The sequence below is a fragment of the Corella eumyota genome, chromosome 2 (assembly GCF_963082875.1).
Source record: "Corella eumyota chromosome 2, kaCorEumy4.1, whole genome shotgun sequence".
Classification (NCBI taxonomy): domain Eukaryota; kingdom Metazoa; phylum Chordata; class Ascidiacea; order Phlebobranchia; family Corellidae; genus Corella; species Corella eumyota.
This window is the reverse complement of record NC_137491.1, coordinates 4761501-4776910: the sequence shown is the minus strand read 5'-3', so window position 1 is coordinate 4776910 and position 15410 is coordinate 4761501. Positions and strand designations below refer to the sequence as shown.

The window sequence follows — 15410 nt, the reverse complement described above, 5'->3', positions numbered from 1 at the left end:
TTTATTTTTAATTAAAAGACAGGTTGGTAAAATAATTTTAGTGTTTTTTATGTGAGTAATGTTTTACTTAATTTTTTATATTAATGTGTGGTAGTTGAGATAAATGGTGGTTTTTTATTTGTTTTTTTTTACATTTTTTGCTATAGTAACTAGTAGTACGATTTCAAGTTATTTATCGCATTTTTCTGCTAAACAACTTTAATTGGACACAACGAAAGAAGTAGATAAGTTTCAAAAATATATAGGCTTACAGAGGTTCGGTCAAATTATTTTCATGTAATAAGTTGTCTAAGAAAAATTGATTAAATTAAAAGTATTATTAGGGGAAAACTATGTTGTCAAAATAAAAAATAGTTAGGTAAATAAATTGGTATGTGGCTTGGCCTGTCATCTTACCAACTCATCCTTAAAAACATGATCAATAACACGCGCTCAATGACCATTCTATCGTGACACCCTGGAACAAGTGTTTAATCAGCGGTATAACAAGTTGTTTACAGATGCCATAGCCTTACATAAGTTTTCGTTTTATAATAATAACATTTTTACAAATATGCTTTGAAATTTTTTTAAAAGTTTATAATTTTTGTTTATCAGGGTGAAGTTTCAAAAACGAATTAAAAAATTGTTCTCTTGAAAACTTAAATATTATTTAATGCCTGAAAAAACAACGAGTAAGTAAACAAGATTTTAATTTAAAAAAAAATCAATCATTTTTTTTAAATATAAATTATTCTTGTCAACTTAAGATTGCATAAGTTTCCATTATTATTTAAATCATAAAAAAACGGTTAAATAATAATGCTGTTCAACGAGATTGTTATTTTGTTATTTAACTTTGAAATCCCGCAACCCTTTCTCACATTTTTTGTAAGGTACTTGTTGTGTTGAGTGTATTTTCGCAACACTTTCTATATGTTCGTATTAGTAAGTACTTGATATCGGAATTGATGAGCTTATTGTTTTAGAGTATTGACTTAAATGGCCACTCCGAAGTAAAATGTTACTGGTTGAAAGTTGTTGACCACTAGTTGCTATGGCAATGTGATCACAACATTGCATATTATTTACAATATGTTTTTATTTTTTAAAAGGTTGCCTCTTCAATATTAGAGATTTTACCACATAAGACTTGTATTAAAGCAATTTATATTGAACCATGTTTTCAAGCTATGGTAAAGGACTTTATTAGGTTTGGAAAATTTCCTTGACTGCGGTTGTTTTTTTAAGTTGAAGTAGTGATTTAATTACTTTGTGACGTAAATCTTGCGTCATAAGATTGTGGGAACAAAATTCTTCAACACTTTTCTTTAAAGTTGTTTTAGAAAATGTGTTTATTCAACATCTTAAGCACTTTAGAATAATCATTTAGAAAAATCCTTATGTAATTTATATTTAATTTAAACGAACTTAAAATATATTTTTTTGTATTTCTAACAGGGATAATAATGTAAAACCATGTAAAAGATTTTTTAAATTGTTAAACTGTAAATTAAAAAACAGAGTTTTTTTAAAGCATGCTCCCTGTTTCTGGGAGTCAAAGTAAATCCGATAACCACAGGTCAACTTTTATAAGAGACCAACAAACAATTGGAAGCCAACCTCATCAGTATCAATACCCACAACAACTTTCAATAAATCAGGTTCGACGAAGTAATGATGATTCTGATAAAATTGTAGAATTACCAGGACAAGTTAATACAGATTCGCCTTTAAACGAATCGAGATTTAGAAATTATAGAAATCAACATAGCATGAACGTAAGTATTTAAAACTACTAAGTAACAGTAAACACGACTTTTTAATAATCAATTTTTAATTTTTACAGAAGTCTGACCGCAACAGTGAACAGGATACTGGTGTAAGATGCATTTACTATTCAAAATATAAATAAAAAACCTTTAATTAAATGTTTAATTTTTTTAAATCTTAATTCCTTTAACAGCAGCAATTTTCTGGCATGTATGAAACTGATTCGAATTTTCGTTGGAGAAAAGTAAGAGGAAATCTTGATCTTTTCGTGATGGAAAGAAATGAACGGGTAAACTAATATCTATATTACAGACACTTAACACAGTATAGCGTTCATCATATTCAAAAAATAATCGAATTGCTTGCAATATTCTAGCATCTCACTTCATTACAATGGAAATGGCAAAAAATGCCAAAATCCCGACGAAGAACTCCACAATACGAGGTAACCTATTTATAGTTAACCAGTGTGTTTTTTATGACAACTAAATAAATAAACAAGTTGTTGGATAGACGGTCGGTAAAAATCTTTAATAAACTAACATATTTGATTCATTGCTACATAGCCCGAGTTCTTTAACGGTCCTATTTCACCTAATATACCTCCCACTGAGGAACCTTACAAAACTAACTCTGAACGAAGTCGGTCTAGGGCTGAATCACGCCAGCGAATGCGAGAGGTCGGTCTATAATTGGTGATAGAAAAATGGCGATAAAGTGTAGTTAGTCATTCTTTTACATGGGACGTCTCTGTTCTAGATTTTTAAATAAGGTTGCGAGGGGCTTATATTTTTAAAATAAGCAAACAGTAATTGTGTTTATGTAAATGTGTAATTAATAAAGGAGCTGGATACATATTTTTACGATCGATGGAAAAACGCGGACGACCGTCAAAATATAAGTCGTCCATCGGGAGAAGAATCTAGAATGGCAGGGCCAGATCGTAATCAAAGTCCGTATAAGTCTCCCCAAACTCACGACATAAAACCGCCCCAGTATTATACATACAACAATCAGGTGTTGAGCCAGATATTTTTGTTGAATAAAATTATCGTTCTTAACCTAAATAAAAGTAAACCTTTTTGAGAACAAATGGTAGATACAGTTTTAGAAAATTGTAATATTTTTGCTTAATAGCAGCCTTTTATGAATCAACCATTTCGCACTGGTGCAAATGGGGACCCATCTAAATGGTCTCGATACGGTAACTTTCCCGAACCAAATGGGTACCAGCAGCGCATACCACCCGGATCGGTGCCCGGGCGTCCCCAGCAAAGAACCCCTAGTAGACAGCCATACCAAACGCCCCAATACAGACGCGGTGACCCAGAACAAAATCAACATTTTAATAGTCCCCGACAAAGGGGAATTACCCCATTTAGAAATTCAAGAAATCAAGAAAATGGATACGGGCAATTTAATCAAGAGGTGTTTATTAGACACGTTTCCTTCGCGGAATTATTAGACATAGTTCGAAACTGGTGTGTTATAAAGAAGTCTTTATAACAAAGTTTGTTAGAATATGTTATTAAAAAGCATGTTTAAACCCTATTTTAATGACAATATTTTGTTTCTAATGAACGTCTGTTTCAATACATCAGCTTTTATTCTGTTATCTCTCAGTTTCTTGTAATACTTCTGGAGATACCCATTTCCCCACTGAGTGCGCTGTACTTTATTTATTCACTTTTAGTTAACAGCACAACAACTTGCCTTGCATGATTTGTAATCATTTTTTCCAAAAAAGTTGTAGGGATTATATTTCATTTTAGTTTAATGAAATATTAATAATTAATTTTTAAATTCATAACCATTGAGTTAAGTTTTGCTATTTAAAGTAAAACACTTAATATAAGAATGTAAAGCATAAGAAATGTTGGCAAATATTAATATACCATACCTTAAATAAATATATTATTTTATTTTGTGTAAAACTTTATCTGTTGTATTTGCAGAATCCTGATAGTTATGGATCTTATTGGGGTCAACAAGGAAATCGATATCATCCTGCGTATCCACCACATAACCCTTCTTATCCTCCTAATTATGGGTATCCCCCTGATTATGGTAATCATCCACAACACTATCCAGTTCACCAACAACCCCATAATGAATACAACCCAAATCAATATGGCGGCATTCAACAAAATAACAGGGTAATTTTTCCATTTTAAAAGAGCTTTTTATATTATTAAATATGCAACTATATGATTTTTGTTTAATAACATTGTAATAACTTTTTGTTCTTTGGTTTAAATACAAAATTTTTGTTTTGAAACTGTGTTTTAGAACATACCAAGTGGTTATGACTTCAGATCACATCATTCTGTTGATCCATGGATGAAAAAAGATATACCAGTACCTCAGGACTATGACAACAAGGTAATTTTGCTTACACAATAAACATTTTTTTAGTAATATCTTTATTAAATTAATAATATTATAACTGTTTAATGGATTTAATTTAAAAGTAAGATTCAATGTCATTCTGAAGTTAGCATAGTTTTTTTAATTGATTGTACTGTACTTTAATTTTAATGTTGCGTATTTTTATCTTTCAATACATTGTTATTAAATTTAATTTTATCAATTTTATAAAACTAACAAACCTAGCAAGGAAATGTTGAAATTTCCCCCTACAAACAAGAACCTTTGGTTTATGAAAATTCACCACAAAGAGGTGTTTCTGAAATGCAACATACTGACTTAAACCAAAATTTTGCTCATCAAACCCAGAATGGTCCCCTTAGTAATTCTAGGCACGGAGCTAGATATCCAGAAGTTGGGGTAAATTAAAAAAATTTATTGGTGTTTGCATAAAGGTGGAGGGAATCTGTATTGAAGTCTATTTTTCAACTTTTTATAAATTTCATTTTTTAATCTTGTAATTTTTCTTTTTATGAAGCAATTTCGGCAACAGCCAGTACCTATAGTACAGCCGGAATTTAAAAATTATTCATCTGATTTCACCAGAGAAGATTTTAAATATAATTCACCTATTACTCGTCGGGGCAGACGAATTCAAGATGAGCATATCAGTGAAGTTATAGAAGGAGATGATGACGTTTTTAGTTCTCCATTGCTTTCCCCGAGACAAGATCCAGGAAAAGAGGATGTGGATCGATGGGCTGAAAATTCTAAACAAATTTCGTGGAATGAGTCGGCTTCTATACCTGACTCACCAATTTATGTGCCAAAGGATAAATCACAAGTTATAAGTAATCAGCCTGACAACAACCACAAGAAAGCAAGTTGTTCTCCAAGTAATGACAATTATAATCACAGCATAGATCATTTTTCACCTCACCAACTTTCTCCCAAGACAATAAATCAATCTGTACCACAATTATTGCCTCCTGCTGATTTGCCAAGCTCTCCTCGATTACAATTAACATCAAGACGACAATCCAGTTCTCATCTTAATCAATCTTATCATTTTCCAGAAGATTCAATGAAAGAAAGTTTTGCCTTGAAAGAAAATAAAACCTCTGCTGAGCTTCCTCCAGTTCACGCAGAACATCTCTCTTCAGTGAGAGCAAACACTTGCACCAGCATCAACACTCCTTCATGTGTCTCTCCTGCAACAACTAACCTTTCTTCACTGGGATCAGGGAAAAGAAGAGGAAGTGGAAAAAGAGTGGCATTTGCTCCTGCAGATGAAACAAATGATCATCAAACTCGAGCATTTACTCCAAAGAGAGGAAGAAGGGGATCACTACCACTTAATTCCTTAAATGTAGTTCAACAAAGAGAAACACCTAAACAAAGAACCATTAGTCCACAAAATTCTGGTTTGTGTTATCAGGTTGATGCAGAACAAAAAGACCCCATAGACCATATTCCAAAGAATAAATCGAATATTTTCGAAAACAAAAATACAGAAGAGGATTCAGATGATGTGGAGCCATTGTTTAACATTTCACACCCATTTGCAATTAATGATTGTGATACTTCACCTTCTTCCATACAAAAAACAGATAAGGTAAAAAAAAGTTTATGTTTAAGATTTTTTTAAAGAATATTTTTAGATTTTTTAAATTTAGATTTTTTTTAAAGAATTTAATTAATTTATTAAAAAAAATCAATTATCTACATTTTTTATATTTTATTTTAGGATGAAATTTTAAATCATCAAGGTCAAACTTCAACTCCTAAAAGTGATCTAGTTTGTATTCCAGTTGCTAGAGAAATGACATCGATTCATGTTGGTGATATAGATGGAAAGAGTGAAGTGGACCTGATTTATGATACAAACCATGACCAACCAACTAAGTTCACTGATGTCATTAAAAGTGAACAATCTTCTGTTTCTGATAACGTCAATAAAAACAAAACTGGGAGTATAGTAGTCAATACTAATGTTATTAACAAAGACAATGTGGAATTGGCAGATGATAAAAAGTCACTTGAAAAGTCAAGAACTTCATTATGGCAACTTGCTAAAAATATCCAGAAAAGAGTTGGAACGAAATTAAATCTTCGCAAGGAAAAAAGTAAAATATCTTCCTCTGTTGGGACATTTAAATCAACTAAAGTTAAAACAAATGAGGGTGAACAAAAAACTCAATCAAACTTAATAGACAGAGAAGAAATATTGAAAGATTGTGAAAAGCAAGAGATTGTTGATAAACCAATTGATAAAACACAATCAGAAGATAAAAGTGTAATTGATAATTCAGTTTCAATTTCTGAAAAGAAAACAATTCTTTTAGACAAAACTGTACAATTAAAACAAAATGAAGACAAAGATATTGATGATGAAATAAAACCTGAAATTACATTAGCACAATCAGAGAATTTTACTGAGAATGGTAATGGTGAAAATGCTATTGTATTTCAAGTGTGTGACGATAAATCTGAAAAAGAAAATGTTTCTAAAAATAAGGTTAACTTGTAGAAAAGGTGAAGGGGTGGTTTTAGTTGTAACATATTTAATTCTTTAGCAATACTCGAATGCATTATTGCTATTTTATAGGTTAAAATAAAGTAAAATTCAACTGAATTTTCTTTTAACAAAGGTTTTTTGAATGCTTGGGTTTAGTCTACTTTTCTTACTTTCTTTTCTTAATCCATTTATTGCTACTATTTTATGAAATGATAAGATTATTATTTAAAGGTTATTGGGTTACATGAATAGGCATGTTATTTTGTATGTCAGTTATTTTGAATCATGTATTTATAGTATTTAATTTAAGGCATTGGTTATATTATTTTGAACTCAAATTTTTATTTGTAGACTTTTTATGAAGAAGAATCAAAACTTATGGAGAAAAAGAGAATCAATGAAGAAACAACAAAAATGTTACTTGATGAACAAAAAGAAGTAAATGATTACTTTAAATAGTGACATTACTTAATTTTGTTTATTTTTTATTTTTTAAAATAAGTAAATTTTTTTAACTAGGATTTTTATTTGGTTAATTTAATATCATTTTTTATAAGATGGAGAATGAGCTGCGTAGTCTTCGAGCTTTACTAGATGTTGAAATGCAGAGGCAGGAAGAAAGCAACGACGTAAGCAATCGATTTAACGACAAGTTAAGTGAAATGGAGAGACAAATTGCTGAACTTGACCACAAGATGGCAGAAACTAACACAAAGTTAAAAGAAAAGGAAAGAGAGAATGAACAAATAGAAATGAGAAATCGGGTACATAACTGAGGATTTAAAAAAATGAATTGTAACATTATATTTTAAGTGAATCTAAATGTTGTAAAAAAATCAATTGATTTTTAAAAATTTTTAGGCTGCACAAGAAACATGCCAATTTCCCATGAACCCATTGTTTATTCTGCATGATAAAGAACATGGAACGGCTGCTGCAGTTGCACAAGGAAGTTATATGGATGATATTCAGGTTAGCAGAAAGTTTTTCCAAGTTGAACTATATTGTTATCTAAAAACTTTTTTTTTCCAAGTTGAACCATATTGTCTAAAAAAATAAGTATCCTAATTTGTATAGGTTTGGTTTGGTTAAGCTATCTACATAAGATTTACTAGACATTTATTTACATCTGTCATTAAAATGTAATTTTTTAGAACTTTAATTGTAATTAGTTTAAAATTTCATTAATTAAAACAGAGTGAGAGCACTATTCAGTTAAGTTCTAGAGAAGTGGCTGCCCCATATTATTCTAACTATCAACCAAACCGTCATTCCCAACCACCTTATATATCTCCGGATATTTTTGATGAAACTAAAAAGCAACAAGAAATACTAAAGGTTTTTAGTATATTTTAATTCATTTAAACTAATCAAAATATTTATTATAAAGGGCTTTATATTTTTTAATATAAAAACTAATTTTTGTTGAAAAATATTTATTAATGTAAATTAACATTATTATTTTTGTATAAGGCTGAAAACTGATACTTTCTTAGACAATTTTACTTTTTATTAGTTGAAATAACATTGTTTTAGAGTGATTTGGAAAACCAGATGGCGATAATGAAAGCTGAACTTGAAAGTCGTTTATTGGAACAACGACATAATGCAGATAATCAGTTTAGTGAAAGCTCAGAAGCTGTAAGTGTGCATCCGAAAATTAAATCCAAAAATTAAAGTGCACAAGACCTAAATAATGTTACATTATTTTAGTTTTCATGTTACATTAGACTTAAACTAAAAGATGCTGTTTTTTTTTCTTGTAGTCTAATAGAACTAATTTGAATTATTTTGTTATTTGTTAATCTTTAGGTTATTGATGAAAGAGTTACAAACCTTGAAAAAAAGATCGAGGAAATGAACAAAAAGATTTTAGAAGCTAAACAAGTTATTCAAGATGCTGAGGAAAACAAAAAATTACAAGAACAAGATAAATTACAGAAAAACAATGAGCTTGAAGTAAATGCGAGACAACTGGTCAGTTACAATTTAATATAAAAAAGTAACTTGATTTGGGTTAAACATTAAATTTTAGATGGAATATTTTTTTGTTGAGTTATCAATAATTTGAAAAACGTTTTTTAAATGAAGTTGAAATTTCAGATCAAAAATATTTAGCTTATATAAAATGACAAAGTATTATTTTAAAGGAAGGAAAAAATAGTAATGAGTCAAGAAAAGAAGATTCTCCTTTAAATAAATCACCACTGAACTTGGACAAAAAATTTAGACATAGATTCAGGTAAAACAATAAAAATACATAAATAATGTTAAAAGGCTAAGAAAATGTAATAAACACTTTTAATTAATGAAAAAATCTTACCAACAACAATTGATTTAAAATTTTTAGTCCCAAAGTTAGTCCAGCTCCAGTTCTTAAATCTCTTCATCTTTCTTCTCGACCCACAACAATATCACTTACTTCTCTCCAGGAAGAGGAGCAGCAAAATGAGGAGAGGAAAAGGATAAGAATGATGTTGGATCGAAGAAATGAAAACGAAAGTCAAACTCCTAAGGTTTCTGTTTTATATTTTTAAAAAAATAATACAGATATAACTTTCTTAATACAGTAATTAAAAATTGAATTATCAACTATTTTATTAAAAATTTTTATTTGGTTTCTCCATAGTAAATTTTAATTTTTGTGGTACTGTGTACAGTAGGAATTAAAACTTGTTTGTTTTATTTTTGTTTAAAAGTTATTCAAGTTTGATTATATTTTAACAACTTTTCGATGATTTTGTTAAGTCAACACAAGTTGATATTAAGGACACCAATTATGAAAAATCTTCTGACGATAGTATCAATAAATCTCAACCTTTAGCCAGTATCATAAGAACAGAAGACGACAAAACACTTTGCAGTGTTGTAACTGACAATATTTCTGATGATGTTATTATATTAGATGACATCGATGATGAAATTCCAATTTCTGAAAAATTAAAAGAAAACACCATTACCCCAGACTTAATAGAAAAGGATACACCTATTGATTTGGATAAGTCCAATATTGAGAGTCAGGAAAATAAACAACCTAAAAATCAAAATAGCAAAAACGATGTTAACGAAAATAATGATTTACTAAGTCCTGTTACAACAAGTGAAAATTTATCTGAAAATTTAAATAGTAATGTTAGCATTATGAACCCAGAAAAACCTAATGACTTCCAATCTGCAAGATTGAATGTAGATGAAAATAATGAAATAACTTTTAAAAAAGATGAATTGTGTGTTAATTCAGATAAAGATGAAAATAGAATTGTTTCTTTAGATACTTTACATTCTATTGATACAAATCCAACAAAGTTAAGTGATGATCCGAGCAAAACAAAGTTTGTCACTGATGCATCCAAGCTAAAATCTCAAATTATACATATAAATAATGGAGAACATAAGAATGTATTACCTGTAACTAAAAAAATCTGTTCAAAAGAAAATATTGCGGTTGTTGGCAATTTAACTTTGGAGACAGGCAAAACAATAATTTTGGAAGATATTTATTCTGATGATGGTGCAAAAACTGATGACAATGTTGATGCAATTATTGATGAAAAAGTAAGTAAAAGTAAAACTTTAGAAGATCCCAAGAAAAAAAGTGAGATTGGTAAGTCTAAATTGGAAGAAAAAGTTAAGCCTAAAGATAAAGTTTCGTTTTCACACAAAAGCACAGCTGCTAAAGCAACTGTGACCACTTCCAAAACTACTACATCAGCAAAAACAACATATGCAAGTGTTGTTGGACAATCGAAAGAAATCAGTAGTGTTTCTAAAGTTTCTCAAAAATCAGGAAAAATTAGTCCAATTAGAAAATCTTCTTCTCCTCTAAAGTCAACTAGTTCAAAACCTACAGTAACTGCTGATGGCAAATTGAGTTCCACCTTGACATTTAAATCAAATTTGGCTAAAATAAAAACTGAAGAAACAACTAAAAAAACAAAGTCATTGGATGTTATTGAAACTAAACAACCAACTGTGATTTCTAAATCAGAAAAAGAATCACAATTCAAAAAGGAGATTCCTACTACAAAAACATCAACTCAGAAGGTATAGTTAGTTTACAACAAAAAATCAGATTTAGATGAAATGCAGATGATAAATGTGTGTAAACATTAAACAGGGTTCTACAACTAAAGAAGAGCAAAAAACAACAAAGTGGTCTTTTAACTCTTTTTTTAAGGTATTTTAGTGGTGGATAACTGATAATATTATTGATATTATCAGGTTGTAGTGGTGAAGGGTAACACTTTATAAATATGCATTATATAATGAATGGGTATCCAATTATTAATAGATTTTTATGCAACCTTTTTATTTTTTAAAATTTTTGTAAACTTATTAGTCAACGAAATCTGAAAACAAAAGTGGTAAAAACAAAGATGAAAAAAAGGCTAAGCTTCAACAAAAAAGGAATAAGGAATTAGTAAATAAAGAATCTACAACCAAAAAGGAAAATAATGAAGTAAAAAACGTTGTTGAGAAGGTTGAGGAAACATCAAAGCAATCCCAATCTTCCCCGAAAACTATTCCATCCACTGTTGTTACTAAAGAGCCATTAGGTTTTTTCAAAAAATTCTCTCTCAAGAAAAATGTTGACAAAACTTTCTCAAACCCAGTTGCAACTAAATCTAATACAAAATCAAAAAATAAGGATTTCAACAAAGAAGATAAAAGTAAATTGTTGGCTAAAGAAAAAACAAAATCTAGTGAAGATGCTTCTGTGTCTAATAAAATGACAGAAAAATCAAGTGCAAAAAATATTAAGAACATTGATAAGTCTAAAATTGATCTGAAACAAACTAGTGGTAAGCTTATAACGGATCCTATAAAACCACCAGAAGATACTGCTCAAAAGTCAATACTTTCTGTGTTTTTTGGAAAGGTATAATATTGCTCAGATAAGGTGTTGCATTAAAAAGCTTGCAACCAACTTGTTTGGAAAAGAGGTTTGATAAGATGTTATGTCATCGAATATCAATGCTTTTGCTTGGGTTTATTTTTAATTAAGGATTTTTAGTTTACAACCATATTTTATTTGTTGCCTACAAATTATTTTTTTGTTATAAGTGCAGTTTATACAGAAAAAATTTGGGTAATATATTTTTTTTGTGTTTATTTTACTGCATTTTTTTTTTCAGCATTTTATTTTAGGTAAATATTAATTAATATTCTCGTTTTCACTTTGCTTTGTAAATCTTTGTTTAAAGATTTATTGGTGGCTGCTGTAATTTTTTATTAATATAAGTTTGTCTTAAAATGTTTAAAAAAATTACACAAGATTTTCTGTACTTATAGTTTTACCTAATATACAAGTTTTTAAACCATAAAGAGATTTTTTAATTTTGTTAATTTAATTTAGAGTAAACCAAAACATGAAAGTCATCAGATGGATCACATTTCTTCCAAACAGACAAAAGTAAGAACAAAAAAAATAAAGTTTGGTGTTTAAAACATGTTTGTTTGTTTGTTGGTGGTAAACCTGTTACAATAGTGACGCATGAGTCATGTTAGTGACGTAGGCACTTGTCCTAATCTTATCTCCTTTTTAATTGGCTCTTAATTTTTTTTACAATTCTTTTGTTTAACTATATGTGGCCTCAAACATCTCGAATATTTTTATAATTCATTATGTTTTATTTCGTGACATTTTGTCTTATTTTAAAGTGTGTTTAAATAAGATTTTATTGCTTAAATAAGATTTCAATTTTAATAAAATATAGTTTTTAACGTTTTAATTTTTTTGTAAAATTAGCAAAAACCAACTACTACGTCTACGTGGAATCGATCTTTCAACTCTAAATCAAAATCTACCTCAGCTAATTCTGGGATGTCTGAAAGCACGGTGGGAAATAAACTCGTTAAAGGAAAGGGGGCGTTATTAAGCGACAAGGAAATGACCATTACAACGGTAAGTTAAGAGTGTAAACAATATTGTTGGTACTAAACTTAATTGTTTACATTTTCATGATGTTTTTTTTAAACTTATTTTCTTTACAGATTGACAGCGACTTTACGCAAATGGACGACGACGCCTCACAAATGGAGGTACTTGCTATTTTAAGACTTATTTATTTATTACTAATTACCACGGTTTTTGTTTACGATAACTGTGGCTTAAACCAATTTGGCCAAAGTTACTTCAAGTGCGTCTTAAGGGTTGCTCATTTGGCAGGAAGTGGAGTTCCTAGCAAGGCTTGCTATTGTTTAGACACTTAACAGACAAAGAAAAACCAGCAACACAACATAAGGGTACTACATACGTCAGCAAGGGTTAAGACCTTGTACAAAACTCATAGTCTTTATTATTATTTGCACGGAAACAAGGTCACTATTCTTAACATTAACTTCAGCCAGCGTGTTAGTTTGTAAAAAAAAGGTTTTAAAAATTTAAGAGATTTGATAAGAACACTTAATCTAAATACGAAACGAATAAATTATGGGCGACCACGAATTTCGTGGTCACAAGAATGAGCATAGTGGTAGACGAGAAAGCCGCAAAATGAACGGTCACAATAATCAAGGAGGTAGTGAGGACATCTCGGTGATATTCCAAAATGTTTCGGGGCTCAAGTCGTACATTGTCAATTTAGAGAACTCGCTAAATGCAGTGCAAAAGAAGCAGCGACATATTAAGGCCAGGCAGAAAAAACATTCGAAACAAAATAAAAAGCGATTGAAACGACAGAAACGTACAGTACATAAGGTGGTCCGAACGGTTAATGTTTTAAAGGTAATCACACATATTTCGGGCAGCTTTTATTTTATTATATAAAATATAAAAATATTTTTGTTCTGATGCTTAACTTAAGTCTTTGTATTTTTAGTCAAGAAATTCTAATTGGACACCAGGCAACGGATGGCGGTAACTAATTCATTTTTGCTTTTTTTTTTATTTTTAGATTTAACAGCATTCTAAAACAGACATCATAATTAAAAAAAGGAATATTAAAATAAAATTAAATCCAACTTTACATTAAAAAATGTATTTGTATTTTTGTATTTTAAGGTTAATATTTTTATTTAGTGGAAGTAGAAAGAGCTTGCTGCATGGTCTCGGTACCACGTGGTGCGTTTGCCCCGAAAAGGTTTGGAAACATCTCGGTGATGAAAACGACGACGAACCAATTACGCGACGGAAATGTATATCGCTTATAATGGGCCTTGTACTCGCTATACTTTTACTTGCAATTGTCATCGGACTCATAATCGGTCTTGGTGAGTTGTGATTGCTTCTAAGTGTTTTGATGAAAAAGATTTTTATGGAAATTTGCTTGGATTTGTTTAACCATTACTGTATTTGTATATCAAAATCTGTAAAAAATAAAAATATTTTATTTTCTCGTGAATTCTCGTAAATCTTAACAGCTTTTGTTGTTTTATTTCGGTTAAAATTATTTTTTTTTTAAATCAATTCATTTTTATTTTGCAGCTGCAAACATGCAGGAGCCAACAGAATCACCGATCAAATTTGTCGTCATTCCTGGCGATCAAGATTACCCGACCGACGACAATCCGTTATAGTTGATCACTTGACCCAGAACTGACCATCGCATTCATTTAAATGTTTTTGTTTCTCTTAAGGTGTCAATTTGTTTTATATTATATTTAAATACGGTTAGAAATTTGATATGTGATTGTTAATGTTTTTATATTAATATTTTGTAATTTACCTCGCATTTGTATTAAATATTTTGAGGTTTCTTTGTATCATAATTCAACTAATACCTCCTATCTCCGCTTATAGTTAAAATATCATTAGACATCTTTACAAAATTGATATCAAATTTTATTATCAATTTAAACGATTTTTAATTTTGAAAAAAATTATGGTGGTTCAACTAAATTTAATTCACTTTTAACACGTTTGTTTATCACATAAAAATATGTAGTTTGTTACCCTCCACATGTGAATAGTGTGATATAGAGGTGATAGTTGTGTCATTAATATTGTACTTGCATTTTATTTGCTTGTAAACTTAGATTTGTTTTCATTTTTTAATGTCCTTTATTGTAGCTTACAATTTAATTTATAAATACAGGGAAACTTAATTAACAAAAATTGCTGTGGTTTTTAGTGAAAAAATAACTTTTAAATTAAGGTTTTACATTTTCGTATTTAAACAAATCAAGATAAGATGTAATTCATTTTTTTATTCAGTGAACAAGCAGCATATATTTAAATGATGTTAAGCATCCATTTACTTTGTTTACATGCCCTTTAAGCTTATTTAAAGCTTTTATTCTTCCGGCAAGTGTAGGCTTTGAAACAACAAAATTTGTTATAGTTATAAAAACGTTTTTGTACTGAAAAGGTCAATTTAATATAGAAAGAATTGTCAAGAAATGGGTAACTTAATCAATACATATACTTTGTTTTAAGAAAATTTAGATATTACAACTTATAGTTATATATTAATTATATAATTAAAAATCACAAAAAATGCAAAAAACATTACAAAACTGTATTTAAACGTTTTTAATCTTAGAAAGTATGCTTGACCAAAGACTAGCATTTGTAATAGCTAAAATACGATTTACCATATAAAACTGTATTTATATAATATTATTATATATGCAATGTCAAGTTTTATCGATTGGATTTATAAAGCATCAATATTATTAATTCGACATGTGCGGTTCTAACAGAACAATTATATTTCAATTTAAAATTTCTTATTTTTTTAAAAATTTGTATGCAATACCCTTGGCCAAAAATATCACGTGATCCAATTAAACCAAAAATAAAAATTAGCTTAAACTTTGTTCTACTGAAAAT

The 15410-nt window shown here is 29.3% G+C and overlaps 1 protein-coding gene across 3 annotated transcripts; it reads left to right on the top strand.

Moving 5' to 3' along the window:
• Nucleotides 1–1449: 1449 nt before the first annotated feature.
• On the top strand, nt 1450–14683 carry LOC145743073 (uncharacterized). 3 transcript variants are annotated; one of them, XM_082560955.1, is made up of 23 exons: nt 1450–1760; nt 1829–1861; nt 1949–2041; nt 2129–2197; nt 3708–3908; nt 4042–4134; nt 6989–7075; nt 7195–7401; nt 7499–7609; nt 7835–7975; nt 8174–8278; nt 8450–8614; nt 8788–8879; nt 8988–9153; nt 9386–10681; nt 10755–10814; nt 10977–11516; nt 11994–12050; nt 12387–12542; nt 12632–12679; nt 13459–13496; nt 13659–13849; nt 14064–14683. In XM_082560955.1, the coding sequence occupies exons 1-23, from the start codon at nt 1518–1520 to the stop codon at nt 14153–14155; spliced, it is 4284 nt and encodes a 1427-aa protein (XP_082417081.1). In that variant the 5' UTR covers nt 1450–1517; the 3' UTR covers nt 14156–14683. The 3 variants fall into 3 exon arrangements, with proteins under 3 accessions (XP_082417081.1, XP_082417079.1, XP_082417078.1); XM_082560953.1 differs by having other exon boundaries at nt 1946–2041; XM_082560952.1 differs by lacking the exons at nt 1450–1760; nt 1829–1861; nt 1949–2041; ... (1 more) ...; nt 3708–3908; nt 4042–4134 and adding exons at nt 4306–4539; nt 4658–5734; nt 5867–6637.
• Nucleotides 14684–15410: the final 727 nt, after the last annotated feature.